The sequence below is a fragment of the Arachis hypogaea genome, chromosome 20, assembly GCF_003086295.3.
Source record: "Arachis hypogaea cultivar Tifrunner chromosome 20, arahy.Tifrunner.gnm2.J5K5, whole genome shotgun sequence".
Taxonomy (NCBI): domain Eukaryota; kingdom Viridiplantae; phylum Streptophyta; class Magnoliopsida; order Fabales; family Fabaceae; genus Arachis; species Arachis hypogaea.
The window spans coordinates 128,950,371-128,970,904 of NC_092055.1; the positions used below are offsets into that span (position 1 = coordinate 128,950,371).

The window sequence follows — 20,534 nt, forward strand, 5'->3', positions numbered from 1 at the left end:
ATTCTTTCTTTACAAGTTTGTTTATTTGAAACATACTTGCATGGCCCAATCGCTTGTGCCACAACCACTTTTCAGATTCTTTAGAATGAAGACAAGCTACATTTTGATCCTTTAGTTCATCAAGAGTAAGTCCATACATATTATTGAAACGCTTGGCAACAAACATCACTTCATTTGTATTTTCATTAACAACACAGCATTCGAGTTTTTTGAAGACCACTAAATATCCTAAATCACACAGCTGGCTAATACTCAAAAGATTGTGCTTTAAACCACAAACTAAAAGCACATCATCAATGAAAGTAGATTGCTCATTACCTACTTTTCCAGCAGCAATGATTTTACCTTTACCATCATCTCCAAAGGTCACAAAACCTCCATCATACTTATTTAGTTTGATGAAATAGGTTGACCTTCCAGTCATGTGCCTTGAACATCCACTATCCATGTACCACATGTCCTTTTTGTTCTTGGATGCTAGGCAAATCTGCATGACGAGTTTCAAGTAGCCTTAGGTATCCAAATTAATTTGGATCCTTTGAAGTTAATCCATCTTGGTTGCCCAAGTGCATTGAAATCACAAACAACATTGTAGACTTTGTTTCCTACAACTCTCTTTTCAATGAAGCATTGTGCATATGAGTGACCAAATTTCTTGCAATTAACACAATGATTTTCTGGTGTGTGTTGCTGAAATCGATGTGAGTTATATTGCTTGAAATGATTAAAGCTTTGAAATTTTCTGGTTCTTGGAGGAGATGCATTTCTTTTGACAAACTGATTTTTAGTAAAGTTATTCCTCTTTGCAAAAGCATTTTCACCAGAATTTTTTTTAATATTTTTGCCTTTCGAGAATGAAGTTTTGTTGTGAAAAGTTGGTTTCTTGAAAGCAGCCTCATTTTTCGAAATATAACCCAAACCTGGCCGGTTTGAACTTGGATCAGTTCTTGGTGAAGGCTCAGCTACATTTGTGTATTCTTCATCAGATTTTTCTTCACATTTTGAAACATATCCGATACCTGATTTGTTTGGTATGGATTTGGTATTTGATGAAGAAGCCACAAATTTTATAGAGGATGGGTTAGAAACAACATCTTCCTTGGCTATGTAGCCTAAACCAGATTTTTCAAACAATGGTCTTTGACTTGCAAGTAATTTGTCCAAGTTGCTAGAACCTTGAGCAAATTTTGCTAAGTCACCATTCAACATTTTAATCATATCATTTAATCTTTTGTTTTCAGCAATTAACTCATGTGAAGGATCCACAATGTGCTTTCCTTTTAATTTTTCAAGTTCAGATTTTAGAAATCTGTTTTCTTCAATGATGTCCAAAGCACATTCAGTTTCCTTCACCTTTTCTTTTAAAAATTCATTTTCAGCTCTTAACACATCTCTTTCAGATCTGCATCCATTGTATTTATCAAGCAGTTTTGAGGTGTTTAAGGTGAGATCATCAATAATAACATGCAAGTCCTCAATGGTCAAATCATAATAATTTACCTCATCAAGATTGTTGTTTCCAGCCATGAAACAGTCTTTGTCATCTCCTTCAGATTCTTCTTCTTCATTTGAGTCATTCTCAAGATCCTCCCAAGCAGCCATGAGTACTCTCTTCCTTTCCTTCTTGCCTTTGTCCTCCTTTTTGAGCTTTGGACAGTTTGACTTGAAGTGTCCAGCCTCCTTGCAATGATGGCACGTCACTTTGCTCAAGTCTATCTTGTGCTCCTCTGAACTTGAACCCTTGTATTTGCCTTTGTTCTTCATCATCCTTCTAAATCTCCTAGCAAAAAACAAAAGTTCGTCATCTGAAATACCATCACTAGACTCACTCTCTTTTGGTTCTATTTGTGACTTGAGGGCTATTCCCTTTTTCTTTGAGTCTGTGTTTGTGTATGTGGCTTCATAGGCAAGGAGTTTTCCTCTCAGCTCATCATAGGTTATGGGACTTATGTTGTTACTCTCGGTTAGGACAGTGGCAGTGTTTTCCCACTCTTTTGTGAGGCTTCTAAGGAGTTTTCTCACCAAGGTTTGTTCTGCATAGTTTGTACCCATAGCATCAAGGTTGTTGATTATGATTGAGAATCTCTCAAATGCTTCATCAATGCTTTCTCCATCCTTCATGCTAAACATCTCATACTCTTTTCGCAGCATATCAATCCTCGTTTCTTTGACTTGTTTAGTGCCTTCATGTGTAACCTGGAGTTTTTCCCAGATTTCTTTGGCTGTCTTGCATCTAGACACCTTCCGGTACTCTTCAAAGATGATAGCACAGTGAAGAAGGTTGATTGCTTTAGCGTTCAGCTCTATCTTCTTCTTGTCATCTTCATTCCATTCAGCTTCTTCTTTCGGAGTCACCACTCCATCAGCACTTGTTTTTGTTGGGATCTTGGGACCACTCACAACGATCTTCCATAAGTTGTAGTCAATAGATTGGATGAAGATCCTTATCCTTTCTTTCCAGTAGGAATAGTTCTTTCCGTTAAAGAAAGGTGGCCGGTTGTTTGACTGGCCTTCAGTGAGGGTGTAGGCAATTGTGGTTGTGCCCAGATTGTTCGCCATTGGATCTTTGCTCCAAGCGGTTAAGCTTGATTCTTGAGACCTTAGCTCCTGATACCAATTGAAGGTTGTGGTAGGCTTAGAGAAGGGGGGTTGAATCTATGCCTTCCTTTTAATTACTGTTGTTACCCTTTTAGAACAGATTTGCAATTCTGATTCTGTTTTAACTTAGCAGCGGAAATTTATGAGACAATTTATTTTTGTCTCATGAATATCAGAAAACAGAACACAGCAGAGAAGAGAAAAGCTAACACCAGCATGTATCCTGGTTCGGTTGCCTTGTGCTATGCAACCTACATCCAGTCTCCTCCACAACTATGGAAGAATTTCACTATAGTAAACAGTATTACATACACCAATAACACAGGATTGACCCAATCCTTTCACACTCAAGTTCTAACCTAACTTGACATTGGCTATGCTAATACCTAACTATACCTCTTAGTGCTAACCCAACTAAGAAAGGGATACCTCACAGGTACAAGATACAAGACATGAACACACCTAAAGAAATCTGAAAATAACTCTAGGCTTTTCTCTTAAGTGTATCTCTCAGCCTTTTTCCACTCATGGCTTTTTCTCAAGCTTTCTCACAATGCCTTTTCTCTCAAGAAATTACAGAAAGATAAGCTTAGAAAAGTACATTACAATCAGTAAAACATGAAGGAGATTGACTTCATCAACAGCCTCTTTGCTATGCAAAAAACCAGATTAGTAAGCCTCTGATATAGTTCTTCATACTGGCGGAATGCACCTTTGATTAGGTTACACTGTCCAGTTAGTTGAACTTCTTCAAAGAGCTCTCTTAGAACAAAACCTCTATTCACTGGTTTTCTCTCCTTGGTTTCTGAATGAACAGCAAACTTCTTATATCTCCTTGCATGTGGCTGAGTTCTTCTTTCAAGGTCAACACCTTGAGCCTTGAGCTTCACCAACCCACAAGCTTACTTTTTCTTCTCAAGCATCAAAGTAGAACATTTGCTTCTGACTTTTCCAACTTGACCGAAAGCCATGAAGAAGTAACCGGAATTGTTTTTCACTGGTCAACCAAATCTGAACCATAGAGATGCAACTTAGTCCCCAAGTTTTGATTAGATCCGTAGATACACAGCAGAATGGGGCAGAAAACAACTTTCCCTTCAAAGCCATTTTCGGGTAGTGCAGAGAGTTGGGAAGAAGGGATGAGGATCTTGATGCATGCAAGATGAGATGGATTACCTTTCTTAAGCTTGATTTAGCTTGGGATTTCTGTTTTAGCTTCTGTGCTTCAAGCTTCAACTCTCTCTTTCTTGCTTCTTTGGTTAATGGCTTATGGAAGAAGCTTTTCTTCTCTTTCTCTTTCTTGCTTTTTCTGAAATCTTGATGTGACTTGATTAGAAGGAAGAGGAACGTTGCTTTTGGTTAAGCAGGAGAGAGGGAATTTCAATTCTGAAATCAGTTCGGGCTTGGATCGGATATTAGTATGCATGGCCCGATTTAATTTCTTTGGTTTCTTCCTTTGCTTTTGCTTGGGCTCTTTATTTTGCTTTCAGCCCAATATTCTTTGCTGAATGCCTTTTATTCCATTTGGGCTATTAACATTTGGCCTGCAACAATAAACAATTAGTTAATAGGTAGATATAATTAATCAACACTAATTATTTATTTTGCTCAAAAATAATGTTTGTCATCATTAATTAATTTAGTTAATTTCTTAACTCAACACATCTTTTAAGTCATTTTTTAAAATTATCTTGTATAGAATAAAATATATTTTTTAATTATTTTGTATGGAATAAAATATTTTCTTTCATTTCTAAATTATTATTGACTATGTAGAATATTTTATTTAAAATTTGAGTACATGCATGTATTTACCTAAGTTATTATAACATTACAAATTTTTATAGTACTCCTAACATTTTTTAAGCCATTTTTTTAAAATTGTTTTGCATAGGATAAAATATTTTTTGTAGTATAATTTAAAAAAATTTATTAAAAAATATTCATGAACTATTAAAAATGGACAGAAAAGTATTGTATGGAATTTGAATTGATAACTCATAAATATTTTAAAAGAAGTCTCGTAATTAAATATTTTGTTAGCTTTTTTTTAACGTATGAAATAAAATATATTTTTTTAATTTTAAATTATTAATTTTTTTAATAAATTTTTTTTAATAAATTATTAATTTTTTAACAGCATAGTTCGAATTATACCATGAATTATTGTGTGTAATTCGAACCAAGCTGGTTCGAATTAGTGTGTATGTGTGTTTGTGTGTAATTCGAACCAAGCTGGTTCGAATTAGTGTGTGCATGTGTTTATATATAATTCGAACCAAGCTGGTTCGCATTATGTAGAAATGGAATTCGAACCAAGCTGGTTCAAATTACATATAAACGTACGTTGGTGTGAAACAGTTTTCGTTTTAGCTTATTCACGTAAATTATTTTTTTTCTTGGCTTATTTCTGTTTTTTACCCTTTATATTTTTACACTGTTATATATTATATATCTCGGATAAAAGTAGAAGAAAATTAATTACAAAGATTAGACACTATGTATCTGAAATATGTAATGGTTTAAAAAAATAATTTCAAGTGCACCTAAAATGAGTAATATTTATGTGAGCGGTATAGATTTACGATGTTGTGCATCCGAAATTAGAGAAAAGATTTTTTTGATCAAGTGCAATCGAGATCTGTATAATATGATATAGGGTGCTTTGCATTCTAAATAACTACATAATAAAAAGTCACATATATAAGGAGTTTGAAGTCTACAAAATTAATCACAATTCATTTATATCACAAATTTCTTTTCTCCTTTAGTTCATAGATATGACTAACAGTTTGTTTGTTTTTTTTTTTATGGTTGTTTATTCAAGTAGAATAATAAAAGGTGATAAAGAAGGAGTGATATTTGAGGATAGTTTTTTTTGGAATATTACGCACTTACTATCTTAATTCTCTAGATACGCTAAAGAATGTAATTCGAACAATATGGGAAAATATGTTTCAAAAAGGTTGGGAGAGTAGCCTATAAATTCCTATTACCACTGTCGAATGAAGAGTTTTGAAACAGGACATTGTGGGTTTGAAGCTGATGACCATGTGAGGGTAATGTTCGAAGTGCATGCCAGGTTAATGTTGTAACATGTGATGAAGTGGTATGTTGCAGTTCATGATATAAGTAGTGGTGGTGGACTTTCCTCTTGGATCCCGTAGACAGTCCCAGTAGCCACGACACCGACTTGCTATATCAAACCGCGTGATCATGTGAAAGAAGAGAATACTGAGTCCGACTCAGATTATGTAGCTGAAATCAGATGATCTAATGAGAGTAACTCCTCCACTTAAGAGTTTGTATTAGAGACTCCAACTTATGAGGGTGATCGATTTCTTCTTCCTTCGTCTTTGGCTATTCCAAAAGTATCAGATGTTCTAAGTCATTATCATACTCTTAACTTGAGTGTCATGAAGCTAAGTAATCCTTTTAACCTTGGCAAAAAAAAAGATCATAACACGGATGGCAATGTGGAGTTTCAAATGGGTCATAAATTTATGAGTAGAGATGTACTCATAGCAGTGAAGAACTACAACATTCTAAAGATTGCTGGATACAGAATTTTGGAATCAAATAGACTAAAATACCATTGTGTCCATAGAGTCTTCGTGTAGCATTTGGACAAAATCTGAGCTACTAGTAAAAATGTAGACCGCAAAGCAGAAAGCAATTACTTAGATTTACGAAAATTGAGAAGAGTCGTATAACAAGATTTTCGTCCTGTTACAAGATTTAGAACATTGCCTCCCCAAGATCACACATGATTGATGCATTGTTTCTTATTACAATGGGAACAAGATTGACAGATATTGTAACCAACTTGATAAGGTGTTTTGGCCTTCTCTCCGTGTGTTGAAGCGTTTAAATACTGCAAGTTGTTTATATTAGTTGATGAGACACATTTATATAACGAACATGAGGTATGCTATTCATTGTTGTCGCCCAAGATAGTAATAACAATATTTTACTTATAGCTTTTGTACTCACAAAATTCGAGTCTATCGAATAATGTAGTTTTTTTTTCCTCACAAATTTGAGACAACACGTGATTCTGCAAACAGGACATTCTTTTTATATTTAATAGATATCAAGCCATATGTATTGTCCTTAATGCACCCAATAGTGATTGACATCCTCTAGTAACTTACCATGCTTATTGCATATTTTATATGGCTTCCAACTTTATGTTTCGGTTTAAATTGACAGATGACTAAGAGATATTTTATTAATGTAGCGTATAGTCCAAAAATTGAGAGATGTAAGTGGTATTTGAATGTCTTAAAGAGGTTATTAACGGATATGTTGGATTAGGCCATGAGGTTTAGGAAGAATCTATGACTCCAGCGTTATGATAGAAGTTGTATGTATGGTCACCTGATAATAAATTTGTCAAAGTGTATCAATGATGTCATACAAAATTAATTAATCATATCCTAATGTAATAAATAAATAATCTGATAAAAAAACTTCATCTAATATGTAAATAATTAATTAATCGTCTTCTAATGTTCTCTTTTAACCACTAATTTTCTAACTAATAAAATTAAAATATCCTAACATATTAATTAATTAAATCAAAATAATCTAAAATTTTAATACTTTAAAATGTTTTATAACTAATTAAATCAAAATTTCCTAACATGTCAACTAATTTATTAAATCAAAATAATCTAAAATATCAATATTATAACATGTCTTCTAACTAATTAAATCAAAATATTTTAGTATATCAACTAATTAATTAAATAAAAATAATCTAAAATATTTTTTAAACAAATTAATTTAACATTCTACTAAATACAATTTAACTAAAACTATCTAAACGATTTAATAATCCCTACATAATTAAAAAAAAGAGACAAACCAACTTCAAAATCTAATGTCCCGACGTATACTAAGTCACAGTTAATCGATTTATGTATATGCTTTCAAAACTTGAGGAAATTTAAAAAATGTGCAAACAAACCTTTTAAATTATCCAAACTCTTCTTTAAATTAAAAAGAGGGCTCAACTGCACCTTATATATAGACGCAATTGTGTTGATATCGAATGTTGAGGGTAGAAGAATTTTTCTACCACAACTCAGATACACATCACTCGAGTAGGATTTTATTATATATTCTGGGTGCATCTCAAATTTATTCAAAAACTCTACGTTACTTATCTTAGCGCAGAATCTCAATATCCGAAATATGACGCATGAACATAACAATAAATATTATATTCCACATGTTGTATATTTTTATAAATAAAATATTTAATTAATTTAAATAAAAAAAATCTCATAAAGAGTATATGAGATCATTATTGATTTTTAAAATATAAGATCTAGTTAATATATGCCTAATATTATTATTAATGAAAATTTTATTTTTTTAATAAACATATAGTACATATTAAAACAAAAATTTTACATATTTTCACACAAAAAATTATTTTAATCTTAACATGTTATTTACCGAATATTAAAATAAATAGAAAGATAAAAACACAGAGTACCATTTTTTATACTGCCACAAAAAAAGTACCATTTTGTATATATTTCTCAATACAATAATGATGATGAGTTGATGATGTGTTGTGTATTTATATTTCTCTATTTATTTTGCACTCTTTCTAGTTGTAAAAGTTTGTCCATAATTATTTTTTACTGACTACTTATTACTAACTACGTCGATGAATATCATATTCTAGTAGTAAAAAGTCATGTAATTAAATTTAAACGTTGTGGTCTAATATCTCAATTAACGTGTTTTATTTTCATAAATCATGAATTGTATTTTAGACAAAAATAATGTCATAACAAAAATAATAGATATCGGAATAAAGACTAAATAATAAATATGAATCTGTAAAATATACGTGAGTTTAGATTTGAGCATTACAGTAAATAAAACAAATAATGTGACAAATAGTCAATGTTCCGAGGTGAATGTATTCATGGAAATATTTTCTCGCTCTACTCTTTTATTACACAAGGACACTATTATTTTGCTTTGACAAAATACTCTTAAAAAAATGGTAATACTCTAATTTTATTTTTATTTTGGTAGTATAACTTTTTTTTTTCATTAAATTTTAATTCACTGGGATTAATTAATTAAAATAAATAATTATGTGTTTTTTATTATTTAAATATATTTAACTAAAAAATTAGTTTTTTAATAATTATTCAATAATTTATAACTCTTATCATATTTAAACTTAATTTATAAATGATTAAATTTTTATTCGATTAGTTTAGAGAATTTTGATCCTTTAATATTATGACAATAAAAAAATATATAACTACAATAAAAATATTATGTGAATATAAAATTAATTATTAAATTAATTATTATATATTTATATAAATATATAATATTTAATTTATTTTTAATATAAATTTTATATTTTAATATATATACTATATAAATAAATAAATAAATTAATAGATAATTTTAATATACGCATAAACTAGTTAAATTAGAATAATATTATCGGATAGGAAATAAAAGACGAACAGAAAAGTGTAAACCCTGGAAAGAATAATTGAAGGAGGACAAGAGGAGTTAGGTTTTAAGTCATTTTCTTAAACCTTGAGCACTTAGGTTTGATTGGCTGAATTTAGCATGAAATGAGAGGTGAAAATGGAAAGGTGGAAGCTCTGTTCTCAACGGAATCCCAAAAAGGAATAAGATCATAAAGTGAAATTAAAACTGTAACATAAAATATGTATCATGGGACTAATAGACTAAAAAGCTGCCAAAAAAAATAAAATAAAATAATGCATATATTGAAAACCAATAATTATCTATCACTGAAAGGACGTGTGCACTTAGCAAATTAATACCTTTCTAAAGAAAAATTATATTGTTTTTATTTCTCTTTCCTAAATTTTTTTTATTTTTAATCATATAGTAATAGTCCACTCATCAAATTTAACACCCAATAAACAGAAATACAAATTGTTCACACTTCACTCATAACCCAAATAAATAATTATTATAAATTTTAAATTTTTCAAAAATAAAATCTTTAAATAATTTACAAGTGTGAAATTTTTCTCGTTTTATTAGTCAAATTTTAAAGTTAAATTAGATTTATGCTTTGAGTAATTATTTCTAAACGTAAAGATGTGTATTATAAATTCTATATTTCTCAAAAATAAAGTAAAAATTAGTTTATAATACTAAAAGTTTATGGGTTGAAACATCAAAAAGCATCAAGTCCTTATGTAGTTTTTTTTTCTCCTTCCTTCTCCTCTTAGTTGGGTCGAATTTCTAACAAAGATTTTTAAAAAATTTACAAATTTATTATTGTTTTGTATTGATTTTTTATTTAGAAGAATAAAATAACAAAAATAAATATATTTATATTTTTTATAATAAAAATTTTAATATTATGTCATGAATTATTTTTTAAAAAAATTCAAAATAATAAATAAGAATATATAAACAACTATTTATTTAATAAGTATGTATATATATTATTTTTAAAAAGAAAAATAAAAAAGAAAAAATAATTATTAAAAATAGAGCCATACAATATATAGAGCCATACAATATTGATTTTGTAGAAGTATTACAACCTTTGCATCGTTATAGTGTCACAAATGCAAATCCAATTTAGGTTATGTTATGCTCAAAATATGAATTGAATTTTGTCATAGCATCCAACCAGAGACGCATGCTTCAACATTTCCATCCTCTTCATCAACCGTGGGATTATTATACCTGTGTAATTAAAAAAATGTTAATAATAATAATAATAATAATAATAATAATAATAATAATAATAATAATAATAATAATAATAATAATAACTAGTGCACTTAAAATACCATAAAATGTAGAAGCAATTTCTTATTTTATCCCATTATTTTATTTTGACTTATAATAAAATTTAAAAAATACAAATAAACATTAGACTATTAATTTCAGATTAGATCTATTAATTACTATCTAAATTTTCTTAAATTTGTTATATTTGATTATTAACATAAATAAAATAAGATTAAATTATTTTCTTAGTTTCTATAATTTTTTAAAATTTGTAATTAAATTTTTATATTTTAAAAATATGCAATTGGACTCTACACTAATTTTAAATTTGTAATTATATCATTTTTAATAATAAATGTTACAAAAATATTTTCATTAATCTCACATTTTACTAGCAAATATGCCTTCACATATTTCGTTAAATTAAACACTTTTAAAACAACAAAAATGTGATTATAAATTTAAAATTAGTATAGCGATTTAATTAAAAAATTTTAAAATATAAAAATTTAATTACAAATTTGATAAAATCATAAAGACTAATAAAATAATTTAACCATAAAATAAAGTAATTCAATATTACAGGTGTGCACACTTGTATATCTGGTGTGTATATAGAACAGGCTTTTTTAAATAAGTTTACCATATGCGCAAATTGGGATTAACCCCATGAGTTTGAAAAGTAAAATCTGATTGAAGAGGAAAGTGATGAGTGCATTGGTTGTTAGGCCTTCCACCATCCAAAGCCCACCTCAGAGGAACTTCTGAATTCTGAATTTCTTCTAACTGAATCATCAACACACGATTCACATCAACTTCTGAAATTTTTTAGACTAAACTTAATTATATCATAAAATTATTTATTTAAAAATTTAAACCGATAAAATTAATAAATATATATCTAGAAATTGAAGTGTAAATTTTGTATAGTTTTTTTTTTCTTCTCTTAAAGAGAGGAGTTAAGCTCGTAATGATAAAGTACTTAATATCTCTTCTTCTCTGTTTTTTTTTATTCTCTCTTAATATCTCACTCTCATTTACTAATTTCTGATACTTTTCAGGTCTAATACTAAAATAGTTTCTTTTGCAGGACAAGCGAACCATCTAACTTTACATTTTTTTTATTATGTACAAGTAGATGCATAAGAATAATTATATAACAGATAATAATTTTATGGTATTCTTACCAATTTTTATTTTCTTAATCGGTAAAATTTTTAATAGAAAAACCATCTAAACATTGATAGAAAAAGACTAAAGATGTGCATTATAAGGTTGAAAAAATTGGAATAAATAAGTTGGATAATTACCTTAGTTCTTAGAGCTGTATTAACATCAACAAGCGCTCTCTCCTGCATGGAGTAACCAACAATAATAGTCAATAATATATCTATGGCTTTATTTAATCTAAAAATCTAAGTTTTTTACTTTAAAAAATTTTAAAATTCTGTATTTCTTAAGAAAAACATATATACCCGATTCTGAAGATCAGCAAGACGGTCAAGCATGAATTGAGTCTGGCAAAAATATAGTTATATCTAAGTTACCTTCATTCTATATAGATACAAAAAATTAAAAGGAAAAAAAAAATGACATGGGGATTTAGACTTTTACAAATTTAATTTTGTCTCAACATTTGCATAATAAAAGAAACAATGCAAATCCAAGCTATAGTTTATAAAATATAAATTCTGCTAAAGAGATAACAAAAATGCGTCAATAATCAACTAAAATTTAGGCATATAAAAAATTTAAAGACTATTCATTCAAAATTTATGTTATACTACTTTTCTATTTTCTATTTTTCAGATTTACCCATTTAAAGATATACTTAATATGATTAGCAAGTATATATAAATAGCATTATAAAAACTAAATCAGAAATTGAATTCACAAAGTTAGATATTTAAATGTTTAAGAATTTAATTAAAATTTAATAAAATATAATATAATATAATAAAATAATATATTTTTATGTAAAATATTTTTATATATTCCAAATACATGATTTTTACCAATTTTTGACTACTTTTACAGATTTTTTAACCGATTTTTTAGTAAAAAGTTAGATAGATTAAACCTTACAAAGAGATTATCGAAGCTTGTGACAAAAATGAACAGAAGGTTTTTAAAGAACGATGAACTGGCTAATGATTAGCTGGTTAGGACTATGTTATTAAAAATGTCAAGTGTATGTAATAAATACTTTATTGTAGATTCATTGAGTACATTAGAGTACGTCTTTAAAGTGATAATAAAATAACAACAAAGTATTTGATAATTAAAAAAAATTAACTAAAATAGTCATAACTTACTTTATTTAGCATTCATTAATTGTTGTCATCATTAATAAATACTAAATAAAATAAATTCTAACAATTTTTTTTATTTACCTAGCATTACCAAAATAATAAATACTACTTTTCTTTTTCTCTCATCTCTCTCCAACCCACTAATAATATTTCGAACCTTTCTCTTCCTTTACCAACCTAATATGATATCTTTACAACTAATTAATCAATTTTATCAAATTTTTAGCCGCATTATTATTAATCATATTTTATCAAATTGACCGACTCAAACATATTTTCAATCAATCTAGTTAAACCGGTCAATTCAATTATATTTTTAGAATTATAATTTAAATAATTATTAGTTTTAAAGAGTAACAATTGAGTTGATAAATCCAAATAAAGAATATATATGGATTTCACCTTAGTTGACCTAATATTTGTTAATGCCGACTCTAATTGATTCTCAAGCTGCTGAAGCTCCGTTGAAGCCATTTTGGTTAGATCTTCTCCAAGAAGGTTTCTACAGCATCGTCAACGTTTAATTTATCAACAAAATATATATATATATATATATATGTAAATATGTATGTAAATATAAAAAATATTTTGAGTTAATTAATTAATTTGTTCAGGTTAAATTAATTAGAATTTAATTCTTTCAGTTACAAAGCTGAAAAGAATTTAAATAAAGACCTAATTTATTTAGTCTTGTTTTATATCATTTACCGTTGTGAACGTTGTAGGAGTTCTACGTATGCTTTCAATGTCACATAGTCTTGGTAAGTATTCTGTAATATAAAATGACATAACACAATTTAGTCTTTTAAGTATAAAAAAAAATTTCTTGTATAAAAAAATATTACATGTATATAATTATTATATTCTCCTATCTAATCATTTAAATTTTTAAAATAAATAATTTTATAACAACTTTCATATATATATATAAAAAAATATGATATTTTAACTGTTTCAATAATTAATCTGTTGGCAGATATTTATTAATACTACAAGCAGAACTGTATGATATATTACCTGAGGCTGAGTGTCATGGTTTCTTACTTGGGTGGTCTGTGGCAAGCTATACTTGTGCATATGATATCTCTCTATGGTTTTCATCATGCTGCAACACATATTTATAAATATTATTATTACAAATATATTGTATAGATATTAAAATTAACTATAAATATATATATTTAATTTATTTTTAATGTGTATTTTATATTTTAATATATATTTTATATTATATAACTGATCTTAGTAACCAATTTTAATGTACTTTTTGTTATTTCACAAACTAAGCATGTGTTAACTAAAGAAAATGGTAATACACCACTGCTTATAATTGAAAACAACATACATCTAACTAATATGTGAATAATGTATTATGTTTTGATGATTTTCATTTTCGCCATTAAATATGCCAAATTTCCCTTAGTTTGTGAAAAGACGTAGATGGCATAAAAAACATGACTATAAGTCTATAAGTCTCATCTAGGCAAGTTCTTCAATGGACAAAGTGTTCAAAGGATCTTATGCACTATAGATAATAATATAATAATTTAGAGAGAGTGATGATAGAATGTATTTGAAAATTTATTAGATTTTAGTTTTAATCCAAAATTATTTTTCATATTAATAAGATTTTATTGACTAAATCTAATAAGTAGCGATAAAATAGGTATCAGTAAATTAAAGAATAATATATATATATATATATATAAACAAAAATAGGATTAACACTAATTAATTATAATCCTAATCCCCAAGAAATAAACATGCATTTTTTGTGACTATCAAAAATTAATTTATTACAGATTTAAGAAGTCAAATTATAATTTATAAACTTGTATAAATTCTTATTTTAAGTGAAAAGGCTAAAATTATTCTTTAATCTATGAAGAAAAATACTCTCTAGATCATTGAAGACAAAATTATAAGTCTATAAAATTTACACACACGTGAGGAGATAAATAAATAGTTATATATTTAATATTTTTTTTACACCAGAATTTTTTTGGGGTTAATACTAATTGAATTTTAAATTTTTAGGTCACAAAAATTTTAATATTATGTCATGAGATATAATTTTTTTAAAAATATTTTAATTAATAAAAAAACACTTAAATTATTATATATCTGACATTAGCTAAACCTTTATTTTTTTTCCTTCAATAACTGAATAAAATTTAAAAAGTTTGAAATTGAAGTTATAATACTACATAAAAAGGAGGATAATTCATTGCATTTTGTGCAGTGTGAAATTTTTACCTTTATTTCAACCAAGCAGAAAATTGACTAGAAATTGTTATTATAATGTAAACTAATTGATGGAAACACTTAACCAACGAGTGGGTTAGGCATAAAAACATTGAAGACATTCACCAGCAGCACTCTTTTAGGATTTTGTTTAGATTTTTTTTTTAACTAAAATAGAGAGACTCGAACCTGCGACCTCTTAGTAAATGAGTAGGGGGAGATTATACCATTTGAGTTATAATTAATTGGCAGATTCTATATTCTTAATAACATCAAAATATAGATATTATTAGTTTAATAGTAAAATAGAAGTAGAGAAATAAAAAAAAATTCTACTTATTCAAAAGATTTTTTTATTTTTTAAAAATAAAATATAAAATATTTGGCTCTATCTCTTATTTTTCATTTATGCATTTCTTTTTTTTTTCTTTAATTTTTTTTTACCTAAATATGAGAAATCTAGAAATGATGCACGCTTTACAAACACTTAATAAACTTTTTTTGAGAGTTTGCAAGATTATTATTGCTATTAAAAGAGAAGAAAGTAAACAAAACTTTGATTATAAATAAACACTTGTTCAGGAAAATATGAAGGAAGATAATCATAATAACTTGGTTACTTAATGGGATTTGCAAATAAAGGAGATGGATGATGATATGAAAATTAAATGTAAATTGTTTCTGCTTATTACCCTCTTACTTTTGTTTGAATTAATTAATTAATTAACATCCTCTTTAATTTTTTATCATCTATATTATCAGAAGTTATATTTTCTCATGGAGTGATGTTATTATAATGTTTAAAAATAAGTGTCTTACAAATATTTAATAACAAAGATTTAAGGGTAAAAAGTGAAAAAATATAGGTACTAGATTAAAATTCATAGTAAAGTTTGAACTTTGAAGGCAATATCATAATGAGTAAAATATTCTGTAAATTTTTTTCCAGGAATAAATTACACTAATTACATAAATAAATGTGTCATATAGAAAAGGATCCGTTTACACAGTATGTAAGCGTTGTTGACTTACATCATTAAATAACTTCTTATGAATAATGAGTTTTATCAATTCAACTATTAAAATATGTCATAATATCATGATCGTACATGAATAAAAATATAATCCAGTGTTATGATGACATAATAAATCAATTATAAAAGAAAAGTGTTATGATGACACATAAAATCAATTATAAGTTTTATGATTTTTTTAAGATTGATCTACATAGTAAAATGTTAAAATTCAACGGTTGGATTGATAATTCATAGCGCATAAAAAGTTATTCAACAATATGAACTAACAAGACTAGATTTACATCCGATGATGGGTATAAATATTTTTTTCCTCGTGTCATCGTGTGTTGTATGAAAATATTAAATAACCAATATTGTTTAATTTATATTTAAACCAAAACACTTATCATCATTCTATTTTTTTTCACTAAAAGTATATATATATAGGGAGGTTGAAAATCATGTGGTCAGGATTTTTCAAAACTTAATTCAATGGTACCCAACAATTACTGTTCCATAAATAACTTTTAATTAATTTGCATTGTAACCTAATTTTCGCGACTAAATTAGTGATGAGCACGGGTCGGTTTAGTTCGGGTTCAAAGTAAAATTATAATCGAACCAATTAAAATGTAATTGGTTTAGTTTGGTTCGGATTTGTGTTTTTTTGTGTATATATCCGAACCAAACCAAACCAATTAAAAATGAATTGGTTCGGTTCGGATAATTGGGTATCTGATGACTTTGAAATTCATAAAAAAATTTAAATTTTTATCTTAAAAATTCAGCAAGTACAATAAACATGTAATATTAATAGAAATAATCCAAATATGTTAAACGAACACCAAATACATTAAAAATTAAACACATTAAAATCCAAACATATTAAACACTAAACACATTAAAATCTAAACATATTAAATACCAAACATATTAGAAGCTAAATACAAAAGTGTAATAGAAATATATTTTTTTATTTAATTAATATATGATCGGATTCACAGATTGGTTCGGATTCTGCACCCGCAGAATCGATATCCCAACCAATCACTAGAAATAGTCATCGGTTTGATTCGAATTGAACTCAATTACCCGTTAGTTTCAGAACCAATTTAATTAGTTTGGTTTGAATTCAAACGGATAATCGATACCTGCTATCCGTACTCATCCATAGACTAAATAAATTAAATTCATAATATATAAAAAATTTACTATGGAACGAAATTTCATTTGAAAATTTATTATTGATTAAAACTTTAATATATATATATATATATATATATATATATATATATATATATATATATAATAAAATTTAAATTTTTGATATTTATTTAAATAAATAAGTGATCTAACTTGGCTCCCTATACTTTTTTTTTTGATTAATTTATGTTAAGATAAAACCAGGTATTCTACAACGGTTTTAAGATGGATCCTCACTTCTCTTCTCACTCTATCCAACATGCATTCTTAAATTGCAACGAAAGATCTGATAGTTTTTCACATCAAACATCCCATCTATCTCTGCAACCAAATCATAACAGTGAACGCTGTACTTTCTTTTAATTTTTAGCTACGCCCAAAAATTAAATAGTTATTTTTTTTTAAGAAAAAAAAAAGGAAGAAAAAGCTAATTATTATCTATTTCATTCTTATTAGATAATCATCTCTCAGCAGAATAAATATCTATTTACTTCTGTACTTCAAGAGCACATACAGATTTTTAATAAACGTTTAGAAAAACAATTCAATGCTTCTTAAATGTTTCGATGGGGACAACAAGACCATTTCAGAAAAAAACACAAAAAAATTATTGAATTTTATATTATTAATTAATTAATTAAAAAATTCAACCCTCTCACTCCTTTGTCATATAGAGACAGAAATCAATCTCAAGTTTTAACATGAAAGAGTGGATTAGAGTGTCATCTCAGATTTTTTTTCTCCCTTATATATAAAAAATATCTGTTCTTTTTGAAAAATAAAAGAAAATCATCTCAAAATACTTTACCATTTTAAATAGATGTTTAACTACTCATCAAAATCCATCAATTAATTAATTAGAATAAACTTAGGGTTTCATTCACAAGTTAAACCAAGCACTAATAATGAAGAAGCAGGCAGAGATGCATACATATATATATAGATCTTGCACAAAAGTATATACAAAAAGAAATAGATCTTAGAGAGAATATATGTGTAATAATACTAATAAATAATGAAAGTAATTAATGAAATTATGAAGCAATAATAATAATAAACCTGGAGGAACTAGAGAACTCATAGAGCTTGCCACGGTTAGAGAAGATCATGAGAGCAACCTCAGCATCACAAAGCACTGAAAGCTCATATGCCTTCTTCAGAAGCCCATTTCTTCTCTTTGAAAATGTCACTTGCCTATTTACCTTGTTCTCTATTCTCTTCAGCACAACCTTCCCTCTTCCCATTATTAGTAAATTTTCTCTCTCTATGATGCTCACTCTCTCTGTAGCTAGCTTTTGAACTATATTGGTTAAGAGATGAGAAGAATAATGCTTTCTTAAATAGGATGTGTGATTATTACGGTACCAAAAGGGACAAAAAGAAAGCAAACTAGAAGGAAGAGCAACGTACTAATAATAAATATATAACAAGTGAACTAATTTGAGTTGATTGAGTCTTCAGTTTACTTATTTATTTAAGTAAGTGTTGGAGATTTGAATTACACTTTGTGTATATAACAATTTATTGGCCAATAACAAATTCTTAAAACTCAAATCAATAGATTAGTCTTTGATTTATCTAATTGGGGAATAAAGTGAAAACTTTGTGGCAATAACATAATAATAACCACTATATGTCTTATTTAATTTATTTATGTTTTTGTAGTAATTATATATTTATCATTATCACTATATATTATAATGACAATTGTATATTTTTTAGGTTTAATTACTCTGTTAATCCCTATAGTTTTGTAAAATTTTTAATTAGGTCCCTATACTTTTTTTTTTAATTGGGTTCTTGCACCAATTTTTTTTTTCAATTAGGTCCTTCTTAACAGTAATTGGTTTAATTGTATAGAGACCCAATTAAAAAAAAAATAGTGCAAGGACCCAAATAAAAAAAAATATAGGGACCAAATTAAAAATAAAATTTGATGCAATGACTCAATTAAAAAGAAAAAAAAGTATATGGACCTAATTGAAAATTTTACAAAATTATAAAGACTAACAAAATAATTAAACCTATTTTTTATGGCTATAAAAAAGTTTAGTAACAATTGTATAATTATCGTTAAATATAAGATGACTAATATTTAATTGTTAATAAATATATTACTAATTATTTTTATTACTGTTAAAAAAAAATAAATGGCCACTAAAAATATTTTTTTTAATAGTGTCTGTGTTGTATGCGGTTTTTTTTCCATCACTTTACAGTATCTGGTAAACGAAAAAATAAGGTAAGGTTTTATGTTTGTACATTTTGTGTAGGATCTAACATTCTCAAACATATATAGGTAGTTACTGAATTCGTATCTTATCTCATAACCCAAATAAATAAAAGAGTCAATTAATTACTTAATCCGTCTTTGAAAATATAGCTTTATATAGATAGATAGTGTATAAGATAGATGCATTTTTCAAATAATGATTTAAATGAATTTTAGTTTGCTTTCACTATTCAACTTTTATTTGTTTATCAGCAGTCATCAAAATAATAATATAAAAGAATAATTTTAATTCTCCAAATCAACATTTTCAAATAATATCCTAACTTCCAATCCTACCTTCCACTGCCAGAACCTATATGTATACATAAATCTCTTCGCTCTAAACTTATTTCAGTCCTGCTATACATACAAACATTTTTGACATACAAGTTAATTCTAATGTAACAAAATCTACTTACATAATGCGCACGTGAAATCACGTCATTTTTTTTCAATATTTATATCCCGCGTTCCTCCTCCTCCTCCTCCTCCTTTTTCTTCTCCTTCTTTACGTTTCTCCTCCTTTTTTTTCACGTGTTTTATTCTCATCGTCATTCTTTTTGTTATGTTGTTGTTGCTACATTTTTTTCCTCTTCCTCTTTTTATTGATTTTACAACATTATGTATTTTTTTCTTCTTTGTTTGATTTTTTTCTCCTAAAAAGAATTATAAGAATATGAAATAAGAAGATGAAAAAGAAGCAGCTACAAAAGCTGAGGAGAATGAAGAAAAATAGTTTTGAATTATGCAGAACTTATTAGAATAAAAATATACCGAAATATTTTTAAAATACAACGCAAATATTCCAAAATACCCCAAAACGAGAATGAAACAGATTTATCACAATAACAATTCAGAATTAAAACTCCTACATCAAAATTTTGCTATAAATGCACAAAAAGTTTTCTTTAATGCATTTTTCCTCTTCTTTTTTTTTTTCTTATTTCTTTCTTTCTTTTAGTTGAATGAATGTGGGTTCATCCTCTTCCAAGTAATTGTACAGCATTATGTGTTTCTTCTTCTTCTTTATTTGATTTTTTTTGTTTTTATTCTTGTTAAGAGAGTAAAACAAGAAAAAACTTGAGAAGGTAAAACAAGAAGCAAAAGATGAATAAGAAA

The 20,534-nt window shown here is 27.1% G+C and overlaps 2 protein-coding genes across 5 annotated transcripts in view; both read right to left on the minus strand.

Annotated features, from left to right (window-relative positions):
- LOC112785279 (agamous-like MADS-box protein AP1) overlaps window positions 1–20,534 on the minus strand; it is a 247,152-nt gene that overhangs the window by 54,498 nt on the left and 172,120 nt on the right. The window lies entirely within an intron of this gene.
- Window positions 10,022–18,558, minus strand: LOC112784676 (MADS-box protein EJ2-like). Of its 2 annotated transcripts, XM_025827968.3 has the most exons (8): window positions 18,203–18,558; window positions 13,698–13,785; window positions 13,389–13,450; window positions 13,083–13,182; window positions 11,844–11,885; window positions 11,679–11,720; window positions 11,012–11,154; window positions 10,022–10,320 (listed from the first exon to the last, which is right to left on the minus strand). In XM_025827968.3, the coding sequence occupies exons 1-8, from the start codon at window positions 18,385–18,387 to the stop codon at window positions 10,251–10,253; spliced, it is 732 nt and encodes a 243-aa protein (XP_025683753.1). In that variant the 5' UTR covers window positions 18,388–18,558; the 3' UTR covers window positions 10,022–10,250. The 2 variants fall into 2 exon arrangements, with proteins under 2 accessions (XP_025683753.1, XP_072086038.1); XM_072229937.1 differs by lacking the exon at window positions 10,022–10,320 and having other exon boundaries at window positions 11,051–11,186; window positions 18,203–18,556.

Coding starts and splice junctions, on each gene's coding strand:
- LOC112784676 (XM_025827968.3), bottom strand. CDS start 18,387: ATGGGAAGAGGGAAGGTTGTGCTGAAGAGAATAGAGAACAAGGTAAAT. Junction 13,451..13,697: donor ACCATGACACTCAGCCTCAG/GTAATATATCAT, acceptor TTTATATTACAG/AATACTTACCAAGACTATGT. Junction 11,721..11,843: donor TTGCTGATCTTCAGAATCGG/GTATATATGTTT, acceptor TACTCCATGCAG/GAGAGAGCGCTTGTTGATGT.